Raw genomic sequence first — 13,128 nt, 5'->3', positions numbered from 1 at the left:
ATGTATGTGGGGTTCATAGCTCCGTCGACGTCGTTTTTTTTTCAAAAAATTTTCGGGTAGGTCTTTTGGTACGAGTTTGGCATTGACACACTTCATACCCAAAACATTAACTTAAATATTTTAAGTCGATCCATAGGAGATGTTGAGATCTTCGCCAATACAATGAATTTCAAGCACTGTTTCTTTAATTTTTTCGAAGACATCGTCATTAACAGAACGACTTGCATGAGCCAAGTTTTCGCTGACTTGCCGACCTTCACTGAATGCCTTGCGCCACTCAAATACTTGAGTTCGTGTTAAAGAAGCCGTGATTTCATTGTAAACACAAAATTTTAAGAAAATTCGTCAAATGTTTTCCATGGAAATTTCGCCAGACAATCTTTTCGCGTCGTAAGCACACACTTACCAAAGCCACTAACTGACGTTTGGAGATCAACTTCACACGAACATAAAACAAGGTTATACCAATCAAGGAAAACTTTTTTAATCGATTCGGTTTCAGGGAGTCCGGATCAAATTTGACCAGAGAGCATATTAAAATAGCTTAGTCGACTTAGGGGTCCCGGTGGTCTAGAACGCTGAAATTAAGGGTATTTTCTTAATTTTTTAATGTTTAAAAAAAGAGCAATCGATTTACATTTTTTACAGTTTATTTATACACTTATGAAAAGTACAAAAGTATTTTTTTGTTAAATGAAAGAAATTTTAACAATATTAAAAATGGCGTCCAAAAAAAGCTATCTTAAAAAATGACTCCCGGTGCCGTTGTTGATTTTGACCCTTCAGAACATCTGAAACATAAAAACCAAATAAATTATTAATCACTAGGAGTGCAGCTATCGCTGGAACTACAACCAAAACAAAAATTGAAAATTAAAAAAATTTCGCGCTTTTGAACTTCAGATTCTGAAAACAGCTATTTTTGGATCGAAAAAAAATCGAAGTTCTTAAAATTAAAATTTGATCGTAGTCCCGGCGATAGATATTGATATTATAAACACCATATTAAAATTTCAAGTGATTCAACTGGATAGTTTTTTTTTCATCAACGGCACGCCGAAAAAAGTAGTTTTGAGATAAATAACGTACAAAGCATCCATCCATTGAGCCCCTCGAGCGCGCGCTACCTGCTAAAACGGCTGTAGAAGCTAAAATAATGTGAATATCCTTCCAAAAATTTTACAGTATATTCTTAAAGGACTATACTTTCGAACTACCAAATAAAAAAAAAATCGATTTTTTGAAAATTCTAGACCACTAGGCTAGGGACCCCCTAAGCTAAAGTAGACTTTCCATTTTTTTTTAACTCTGAGAAAATCCATTATGTCTTTGCCTTTGCTCTCAGTATAAACATAGAGTCTTGAACAAAATAACCCAAATTGTGCCATTAACTGAAATCTTACTCTACCTTAATATACACAGCCTTTAGTATTCATATGTATGTATGTAAACGAGAAAGTGGGAAACGCCCTATTGTTGTTGTTAATAATGAGTAATTTCATTGTCATTCATTGCTATTGCGATTGCATTTTTACCTCAATTCCATGACGTAAATACATGTTATCTTCAGACACTCTCACGGCAAAATGTCAATGATTTGCTAATTTCTCCCCAGGTTTCCATACATCCATTCATAGGTACATGCATACATTTATATGTGTGTTATATACACGTAACGTAAATTCAGACCACAGTTGTAAGTTCGATTATTAAATTTTATACACTGAAAAGGGTATATGAAGTTGCAACAACTAGAAGGAACGTTGGAAATCTTATAAACATATTTGTAGATACTATGTATAAATGATGAGTCGATTTAGCCGAAGTAAAATTTTTAAAATAAATTAGACTTCTTATCGCTCCCAAGCCCGCCTCTAACCTCGAAATTTTATTTTTTATTTATTTTTATTTACGATTATTCTCTCTATACTAAATTTAGTGATTCTTGTTCCAATTTTATTTACAGTAGATGATGAGAGATAAAAAAAATGTTTTAAAAAACGATTTTAGAAAACCCCACGATATCTGCTACTAGAAATTGCGTATTAATCTCAAGTGCTATTTATGTTATGTATATGGTATTAGTGATGAGCAATATTTCACTAGGAATGATTTTTTCCATTCTTCGGTGAATTGCGATAAACATTAAAAACATTTCTTAGTTAGTTGATTATAGTCATTTGAAGAAAAAACCGGAGGTTTGAACTGCTTAAAGCATTTTTTAATTTAATTTACAATATTTGTAATCTGATTTATTGTTGAAACCAAATTTGAAAGCTTTTGTCATGAATTTAAAAAATTAATATCGAGTGCAAATTTTCTCATATATTGGATTTGGAGTGAATTAGAAAGTAACAATCACTTTAAAATACAAATAATTAAAAATCGCAATATCGCTCAAAAAAAATTTACCGATTCGAAACACACGCGAAGTATAAATTAAAAATTCACCTTTCAATTTGATCACAGTAGTAGTACATGTATTTATAATTCGGGCAGATCGCTTCACCCAAACTCTACGCCTCGAAAAGTAGTGAGTGCGCCTGAGTTCAAAGGGACGACCTGTGCCCATTCAAAAATTGGCGCTTCGTGAAATGAGAACACCACAAAAGAGCAATGCCCCACTTCACTGCCTTGAAGCACATCAACCGAGCTGTTAGCAAGGTTGTACGGTTTTCCTTACTGTTAGTTTTAGGCACAATTATACAGCAGACATCAACATGCTATTTACCCAGTGTTGTATTTAAACAGGTTGAGAATCAGAGGGTTGTTGTTAGTGCAGTAAAGTATAAATGGAAGAAGAATGTGAAAATAATACATACCTAAATACCAATGAAAGCTCAAAGCAAGGAGCTTGTATGCGGTAAAAGCTTTTCAATGGCAACGTACAGTTATGCACGTACCTACATACTTACAAAGATGCAAAATCGTGTGCTTTGCACATACATATGTACATGCATACATGGATGGATAACTTGTAGTGAAATAATTTCTTAAAAAAAAATTAAGTGAAATAAAGAAACAATAATAATAATAAATAAATATTATAACAAACCTAGATAGAAGTTATAAATTGTTGAACTTATTAATAATACCACACTTGAATAACTTCTTATAATGCGAACAAGTGTGGTCCTTTTCGGAGTAGTCTGTTTCTCTGACTGGTTTGATATTTCATTACAGGACGTTTATGTAATACACACAATTCTCGGTTTTTTCTTATAACGCAATAAATAATTTATGTTAGAATTTTTTATAGCATCTGATAGCAGTCAGATGGCATTCCTTTATGCAATTTAATTAATGAATAGAACAAGTAATGTGTTACGAGTAGTCGCTACTATTACTAAGTAGTTTATTAATCCATTTACTCGTCAGAAGCTCGCTCACATAGCGTGTAATTAAAATAATGGGGAATATTATTCGAAGCTACTCAGAAGTCTTTGCTCCTAAGTGGGCTTGGTTGGTTACAGTTGTCAAAATACAGGGGGTCTCAATTAGGTTGAAATAAAATTAACCAAGTTATGGAGCATTAGTAACCGACCGATAATATTATATATGTATGTACTATATATTATATAATATTGTGTAGTCGAAAAATTCTTTTCGTATTTTGTCAATAGATGTCGTTGCAGTCGTATATCTCCAGTGCTACCAATCACATTTTGTCATATCATATAGTGTTGGAAAGTTGAGATTTTAAGTTTCATTTAACCAAAAAAAATTAAATTCTGGGAAGTTGAAAAAAGTTACGCTGTTCAAAAATGAATGAAAGTAATGAAAAAATTCGCTATATTTTGAAATTTTTGAATAAAAGTAATATTTTGAATGGAATAATGTCTCTAACGGAAAAATGGCAAAAAGTGGTCGACCAAAATGGTACACAATAAAAAAAAATAAAAAAAAGGGCGAAGGAAATGTTATTATCCAAAGCAAGTTAATTATTTCGGAAACTTTGGCTATAAAAATTGATTTGTTTAATATAAAATTATTGCTTAATGAAAGCATGAAATTTCATGTTTACCATACAGACTTATTTACTTTACCAATTCTTAATAATAATTAATCGTTTTTAAAAAATTCCAATTATTTTAATTTTCCTTTCCTTATATGTACATATATAATAGGAAGAAATGAATAATTTATTTCTTTGCAATCACGTCAGTTGACATTCAACTGTTTTTAAGTCAATTATTTTTAATCTAATGCGACATACATATGTAACTGAAGGTGTACAGGCATGTAATGGGTGATATTTTTTGAGAAAAAACGGCTTCTTTCCTCCCATAACTCCCTCGTCGGTATATGGGCAGAGAAGGAGCCGCTGGAGTTCGATTTGGCGACTCCATGATCCAGATGATCCGGTATGCAGCCAAAGCTTGTGAGGATATCTGAGTGTTCAGATACTGCTCCTTTAGGAACCCAGATTCTCTGAGCCTAATAGCCACTTTTGCGGCCATACACCTTCCGGCAATGTCCACCGGCGTTATGTTCAGAATTGCATTAAGTGCAATGGTTGGGGTGGACCTTAATGCACCGCGCATACTGTTGAGCGCAGCCCGTTGAACGATCTCAAGTTTCTTTGCTCCATAGAACATTATGGGCTTGACTATGGTGTCATAGAGCCAGATGACCATGTTCGGTGAGAAGCCCCACTTGCCAATAACTCCATATTAGTGTTTCTAATTAGCTGTCAACAGCTGTAACTTCCCTAGACAACTTTTGGATGCTACGAAGCCGGGTCTCTTCTTTTGACAACTGATTTGACAGCTATCCATCCATGAAATGCTATGAGTCTAAAAGTGTACCCTATGTATTTATGCATTTTGTGAGATTTATTTGTCGTTTGTGTTGAGTATATCTACCCCAATTACTTACTTAAGAATCGAGCAACCTAATTTGTTTGCGCAGAAGCGGCACATTAATATTCAAGCTTGATTGAAATTAAGACGGCAACAGACGACAGCGAATTTAGATTTGTGTAGATAAGCTGAGCTATGCTTGGCTTCAATTTTATAGCGTGTTTATGGAAAGATGAGTAATGTGTTTATTTTCATATTTTAGAGTTTTAAAATGTATTATTTATTTTATTGTTCGTAGCTAAAAGAGAAAAAATTTTAACTTATAGTTATAATACTCGTTACTACAAATAAAACAAAATTCAAATGATAAGAAACCGAAAATAATTATAATAACATATTTTTCCGAAAATCAGGTCAGAAAGCTAATTTTAACTTTAAAACGATTTTATTTCAACTACTATGATTATGCCTTAGTGCTCTTACGCTCGCTATTTTGCTAAAATAAAATCTTTCAAATAATATTTTTTTACTACATACATTTATGTTTGTATGTATTATTACTAATTTATAAATTTCCATGTCTAAGCAATATGCACAAAACTGCAACTGGCCGAGCCCCAGCGTAAACAGTAGAAGCCAAGTCTGAAGTATGACTTGAGCTAAAAGCATTTCATTGCCAAATTCGTATTGAAACTAAAGTACATGACAAATAGTATTGACCGTTTACTATATACGGATAAAAATGCATTTCTTTGTTTACTATGCGAATGATTGCTAAATACTTATACAATGTTGCAAATATAGGATTGTCGTTTATAACCATTTTGAAGTTAAAAATGTGCATTTATAAGATTTATCATAACATATATGTATGTACATACTTTCATTTGCATATATATGTACATACTTTGCCTGAAGTTAGAAACTTGTATTTCTGAAGTTAATATTCAATATAAAACCGTGATTACTGCTTACTGTTTCTAAATTTCAGCGCATTGCCAGGCAAAAAAGTATTAAATTTCTAGAGAACTCTATACTTCTGCTGTTTGATAGCCACTTTGGGGATTTGAGAACTCTCCATTTAATTAGAATGCTCACTAAAAAGTTTGTTTGGTTAATCTTGATGCATCATATGTTACTTTCATATTTATTTATTTTTTTCAGAAGTTCTGACAAATTAATACAAGTAAAATGTTAAGAGTTCTCCGGAAAAATGGCCGTTTTTTACTTATCAATGGGCGATTCTTATTAATCGCTTGTTTCTGATTAGATTACAGGCAACCACCTCTAACTGTCATTAAAGCAATAAGCTGTCAATATGTTCACCACCGGCTTGTCGCATATCTAATGAGATAAATAATAACAAGAAAAAAGTCTTCCAAAGTAAAGTAAAAAGTTATTTTTCAGAACTGAAACACAGAAGAGTATTGAAAAACAAAACACTAGTTCAAATAATTGTAAAACAAAAAAATGTTAACTTCGGCTGTACAGAAGCTAAAAGGTTATACGAATATATTTTTATTGGTTTTGATCGGCTAGATTGTAAGGCAGCTATATACTATTGTGGTCCGATATCGGCGATTCAAACAAATGTGAAGCTTGCTAAATTTCGGATCGATATCTCAAAAACTGTGGTCCTAGTTCGCATATATGTATACAGACAGAAGGACATGGCTGATTCGATTCAGCTCGGCACGCTGATCATTTACATATGTATAGTATGTATGTATGTGTGGATATTCGATAGGGTCTTTGACGTTTCCTGCTCAGCGTACACGAACCCCCAGATCGATGTGTATTTGTTATTGTTGTAATCGATAAATGTAATGCATGTCAAATCAGATTAGCATATATGTATGTACATATGTAGTTAAGAGAAAAGTGCGATAACCTCAATCAAGGTTTTTTTCTATAATTTCCTATCTTCATGACAGCAAACACCTACATTCAACCACAAATATGTGCATATACATATGCATGTATGCATGTATGCGTGTATTTGTATGCATCACAAGCCAAATGTCACAATAATTATTCGAATCAGACGATTTGTCAATGCAAAAAAAAGTAGGAATGCTCCAGTCGCTAGAAGATTATATTATTTAATAAAAATTGTGATCATATACACATACGTATGTATATAGGTAAGTGTGTATATATGTATGTGTTTGGACTGTAATAATAATTGCTCACATTGTGGTGTTAAGCTCAAGCGTTATCAGCATGCCGGCGGCGCATCTGGGAGTATGTATGTATATGTGTGTGTGCCTTTGGCTTAAATATGTTTGCGATAAACGGCCAACCACTAGCAATTTCCTGATTTTTTAGTGTTTCACTGTTTTATTTAACTAAAACTGATAAGAAATTTGGTCTCTTCAATGTGGATAAAGCGATGGAAACATGTGCTTCTTGAAAGTAAGCATGTATACACATTTACATATATCCTCATTATGTACTTAACACATACATATACATATATGTATATTTGTAATAAGTGGTAGAATAAGCAAGTGCTTTTATTTACAAATCGCCAAAATATGAAATTTTGTGGTTATGTGTAGAAGCCAGAATTACCAAATTTAGCCAGAGACTTATTTCAGTAATGTATTTTTGTGTATAAATATATACACACATACATATGTATATAAGTACATACGTCATTGCTAATAAAATTTGTGTTTTGCCCACTGAGAGTTCAACATTTTCTTTTTAATTTATTACTATTGATAATAACAACTCATATATACTATTGTTTTTGACAAATGACAGCTCATTACGCTATTGACTTATTCACCTAGGTGAGAATACCTAGCGGCATGTCATGAGTCATTTTCAATGATACGGAACATATGCGCTCGAATTCGCGCCCGTTCGTAAAGTAATTGACTTAATGTTTGTATGTATGTATGTGTATGTGTAGATAAGGATAGTGTAATCGTGGTCCACGTTATCAAACTACCTTAAAAGTTAAATACACAATATTTATTTAATAAAAAATATATTTTTTAATGAGTATTATTATTGTTTTTAATTACCTTTTAATAAAAACAAATAATATAAAAATAGCTGTCGGAAACAGTCTTATCAATTTTTCTAAAATTATATGTGAATTAAATATAGCGGTCACATAAATAAATTTTCTTATCATTTTAATAAACTACTATATTTAATTAAAAAATTATGCTATTCGCAAATTTTATTGTTATAATAACAATAAAGAAATGAGTTTGGCAATTTTAATTTTTTGATTAAAATTATATTTATAATAATTTTGACATATACTTTTTAAAATTCCGACTAAAATTTTATTCAAAAATTGATCGGTTTATCATATTAAAAACTGAGATACTTATACTCTTGCAACATGTTGCTAGAGAATATTATAGTTTTGCTCACCTAATGGTTGTTTGTAACACTTAAAACTAATCCGGATTGATATAGACTTGGTACATCTGTTCCTTGGCATCCAAGAGAGGTTGGTGTTGCAGGCAGATGGAACGGTTCATTGGCACGCCCACAAAATGCCATCACAAACTCCAAATTAGGGTACTAGACTGTAAAGTTAGTACAAAGATCGTAGTAATGAGGGATATATGTACATATGTCGGCTGAGACTTCACGAAAGTGGTCAAGATCTCTCCTTCTATGAGCTATATGATCCAAACTTACTAAATAGGAATGAAAAATATATTTCGATTCGGTTTGTCCACGCATTTTATGTGGAGTAGTCCGTTACAAATTTGAACTTGTGTGTACATATGTACATACATACATATACATATAATATATATTATGTATATATTTCTATAGACGGTAGTAATTAAAATTCCTTCAAAAAATTAACTAGATGATCATAACGTGTCACCCTTTGGAAAGTACATATGTAGTCAATATACATATGTATATAATGTATGCAAACTTAATTATCTAACTGAAAAGTGTTCAATTTGATAGACCGAACTTCAATCAAATTACTCACGAAGTCATCCCTAATCATCCCTGTTTATGTCGTAAAAAAACGACTATAATTTTTAACAGATTTTTAATTGAACGAAATAACTATTTAAGCATGTAATTAGAAATTTGTTCTCCTGCTTGTAGTTACATGTGTATATTCTCGATTAAACAGCGAAACTGGCTCTTCGTATTGTTTTACATATTTTATTATTTCCAAGCTGAGCAGTTAGTAATATTCAGAAGGCGCGTGTGGAGATCGCGCAAGTCACTTCCATATAGTACATTGTGTTTGAAAACGTAAAAATATTCCGTTTTAAAAAATTTTATTAGCGTTTAAATTCAGGAATTTACATTTGAAACGACCGATTTGCGTTTTCATTATTTTGTTCTCTTATTTTTTTCTAAGAAATCTGAAAACATCATAACCTCTTTTTATATGTATTTGTACGCTTGCATTTATATAACACACTTTCATATACTTATACATGTACTATATATACATATATGTATGTATGTACATAGTACATATATGTACATACGCATGTATATTTGGATGTGTGTACTTATGAATACGTAAAATTTGGACGTTGATTATACAAAATAGTGATTTTGCAATCTTATAAAATATGGATATTGTAAATATGTTTAAACAAAAAATATAGTTTATAAATATGTATGCGTTTCCACATTCATAAAATTTGCAACTTTTTATGGTTGGCGTTGTTATTGTATTACTAATTATGCACAGCGTCTTTTTGGCAGTTTTTCTTTTGGTTTTTTTGGTTTTTGTCTACGATTTCGTTTTAATTTAAATTACTATAGTTTTTTTCCTTGTTGCCAATTTTTGCGCAAACTCTTTTAGGTGTCCTAACTTAGTTTGTGTTGGCATACAGACATACAAATTTATATGAGTATAGTTAATGCAAGTTTTTCGAATATTTTTATACGTACAAGCATATTTCAGGTCTACGAAGGCAGACATATATGCATTGAATATTTGTTTACAACTGAAAACGACTTCCTATAGTTTTATTATAATTGCCTTATCGATTGAATATTGATTATTCTCAAAATGTTTTTTTTTCCTTCATTTCGTTTGAAATCTTTCCAGCCATTTTTGTGCTATTTTGGTCAAATGTCAGTTTGATTTCGAACATGTGACATTTTTCATTGAAACTCCCACACTATTTTTTCATGCACTCATTTCACATGTAAATGCGTGTGGTGGGTATGAAATAAAAATACCGTTAGCTCAATCGCTCGCTATTCTCGTTTATATTAAAAGCAATATCTCTAAGCTTTTTTTGACATGACCTAGCCAGCGTAGCCGCTGACGTTTATTTCGCTGAACTATGTCAATGTAGTCGTATATCTCATACAGCTCATCGTTCCATCGAATGGGATATTCGCCGTATCCAACGCGCAAAGGACCATAGATCTTCCGCAGAACCTTTCTCTCGAAGTAGCACCTGTTGCCAAGAAATATCCTGCTTTGGATTTCGAGGCTGACGTTGTTGTTGGTGTTGATGCTGATTTCAAGATGGACGAAATTATCTACGACTTCGAAGTTATAACTGTCAACAGTGACGTGGGTGCCAAGTCGCGAGTTCAACAACTGTTTGTTTGATGAAAAGATATATTTTGTCTTCACTACCAGATCCATTTGCTTCGCTTCCGATGTTGAGGCCAACATCATCGGCGACCCCAGCAGCGGTACACTCTTATAAAAGATTTTGCCCTCTCGATTCAGCTCAGCAGCTCGAATTATTTTCTCCAAGGGTAGATTGAAGAAGTCGCACGAAAGGGTGTCGTCTTGTCTGAAACCTCGTTTGGTATCGAACGGCTCGGAGAGGTCCTTCCTGATTCTGACGGAGCTTTTGGTATTGCTCAGCATCAGTTTTCACAGCCGTATACCAAAATCAGACATCGCGGCATAAAAGCAATTCCTTTTCATCCTGTCAAAGGCAGCTTTGAAATCGACGAAGAGGTGGTGAGTGTCGACTCTCTTTTCACGGATCTTTTCCAAAATTTGGCGCATGGTGAATATCTGGTCGGTTGTTGATTTGTCAGGTCTAACGCCACACTGATGAGGTCCAATCAGTTTGTTGCCGATGGGCTTTAATCTTTCAAACAATACGCTCGATAGAACCTTATATATATGTATATTGCTGCTGTTGCCGAGGATGTCATAGAAGCGCCGTCGACATCGACCAGACGACGTGCCACGCAAATGGGTATCAGTCGACGGTGTTTACAGCGAATTTTGGTACAAGATTTGAAGATGTTTCCGTACAAAGTCCAGACGGTGCATCAGCTGTAAGCTGCTGACCGCCTATCGCGTTTAACATACGCTCAAGCCATCCTTAATCACCACCAAGTGGAAGATGATTTTTCATGAAAAATAGTCATGAATGATGAGGCCCATTTCCATCTTAGCGGGTTCGTAAATAAGCAGAATTTACGCTTCTGGGGCACTGAAAATCCGCGTGTAACCCACGAAGAGCCATTACATCCGCTCAAAGTCACTGTATGGTGTGCTGTTTTCGCTGGAGAAGTCATCGGACCTTTTTTCTTCGAAGACGTCGCGAGCCAAACGGTTACTGTGAGTGGTGAGCGCTACAGAACAATGATCGAGTTCTTTTGGAGATTGGAAAACATGTGGTTCCAACAGGACGGTGCAACGGCACACACTGTACGTGCCACAACCGATTTGCTGAAGGAGGACCTATCGGCGGAAGTTCTGGTCAAAGTGATGGAAAATGCCATAAAAAGGGCTCAAATTATAATCAACTGTGGCGGCAGCCATTTACATGATTCTCGACTTGATGTAAAAAAAATTTAAAAGACCAAATAAAAATAATCCACAAGCAGAATCAAAGTTTTTCATTTTTTTTTTAATTACAGCCAAAAACTTCGGAAGGTTATTTTTGCGCCATCTTGTACAAATACTTGAATAATTTTTGTACTATTATTAAATATGAAATTCCTAAATCTAAATAATTTCTGTATATGCTTAAAGAACAAAAATAGCACTTTGAAAATTAGAGTTTGTAATTTAATTCATGGTTTGTATTTTATTATTTATTAATGTTATTTTTTATATTATTTATTCACTTATTTGTATATCTGTAATAATTGTTTTTAAACCTCTCTGACATTGCAACTAATAATTACTTTATAATTGCTTAAATACATTTGTTATTAGCAGTAATAATCACAATTTGTATTTTCCTAATCTAAAATAGATTAGTTGCGTTGTGACTTGGTCAATAAATGCTTATCAGGCACCAATTAGTATATATAGTGTTGCAATTAAAAAACAAAACATTAAAATGTCTACTTGTATAAATATATTAAAAATAAATAAAGGGGAAACATGTGGTTTAGCTAAGCTGATAGAACATTTACTAGAGATTATGTTAAACTATTATTATAATAATATAATAGAATTAAACGAGTACCTCTTCCCTTCTCTTTATATTTACATTCCACACACTTTTAACACATAATTTATACTAAAATTTTTATTAATCATCTTTTGTTGTTGTACTTTCTTTTTGTCCATTTCAGATTCCAACTACGCGGTCCATTAATTATCTGGAATACAATGCTCGCCATGTTCAGTATTATGGGCGCCTTTCGAACGGCACCAGAACTTCTGCATGTGCTGCGTCATTATGGCCTTTTCCATTCCGTTTGCGTTCCTAGGTAAGTGCCAATTTGAATTAATTTCAAGCTTGTTTTCTTAAACCACACTTCTTTTATTTTACATGCCCATTCACTTTGCTCATGCTCAAGCGGCATCACAGGCGCTCGTCATGCAATCTTCTTCTTAGTTCGATTCCTGAAATGATTCCGCTGTTGTAATTCTTAGCTTGCTAGCCAGTTTAGCGACTTTCATTATAAATACGGAAAATTTTCGCAACTCATCCTTGACAGTCATTCCGCATCGGTTGTCTGTAATTTGTAGCTAATAAAAGCTGACCACAAAGCGGCTAAGCAATGTCAACAGACGTTCTAGGCCTGCCGCTCAAGTCCATCCATACATAAGCATGTATGGGTGTTGGTGTGTACATTTTGCTGGCCATGACAATTGCCTGACCTTGAGTTTGTTCATCATGACGCAGATTTGCGCGCGCCGTTTTACTGTTACAGCTTCGATCGAGCCGAGCCGAGCCTGCCACTCAGCGCAAACGCGATATTTCCAATTTGGAAACTGGTTTTGCAGCTTTTCAGCTTTTCTGCTACGTTGTTTGTTTTCATTTTGATTTTGCTTTAATATTCCATTGTTGTGTATTTGATTTCGTACGATTTCTGCTTTTACAGCTGATACTTACATACATATATACACACGTATATGATATTCTTT

The 13,128-nt window shown here is 33.4% G+C and overlaps 1 protein-coding gene and 1 non-coding gene across 3 annotated transcripts in view; one reads left to right on the top strand and one right to left on the bottom strand.

The window, feature by feature from the left end:
- LOC126762219 (elongation of very long chain fatty acids protein 6) overlaps nt 1-13,128 on the top strand; it is a 43,215-nt gene that overhangs the window by 25,452 nt on the left and 4,635 nt on the right. For both annotated transcript variants that reach the window (XM_050478805.1, XM_050478806.1), the window contains exon 3: nt 12,330-12,467. In XM_050478805.1, the coding sequence (XP_050334762.1) occupies nt 12,330-12,467 (138 nt within the window). The remainder of the gene's footprint in view (nt 1-12,329; nt 12,468-13,128) is intronic.
- LOC126763818 (U12 minor spliceosomal RNA) lies at nt 2,493-2,699 on the bottom strand. The gene has a single exon (XR_007667681.1). It is a non-coding gene; the product is annotated as a U12 minor spliceosomal RNA (small nuclear RNA).

This window comes from Bactrocera neohumeralis, chromosome 6 (assembly GCF_024586455.1).
Source record: "Bactrocera neohumeralis isolate Rockhampton chromosome 6, APGP_CSIRO_Bneo_wtdbg2-racon-allhic-juicebox.fasta_v2, whole genome shotgun sequence".
NCBI lineage: Eukaryota > Metazoa > Arthropoda > Insecta > Diptera > Tephritidae > Bactrocera > Bactrocera neohumeralis.
Note: the sequence above shows the minus strand (reverse complement) of the source record. Positions and strands in the feature narration are given on the sequence as shown.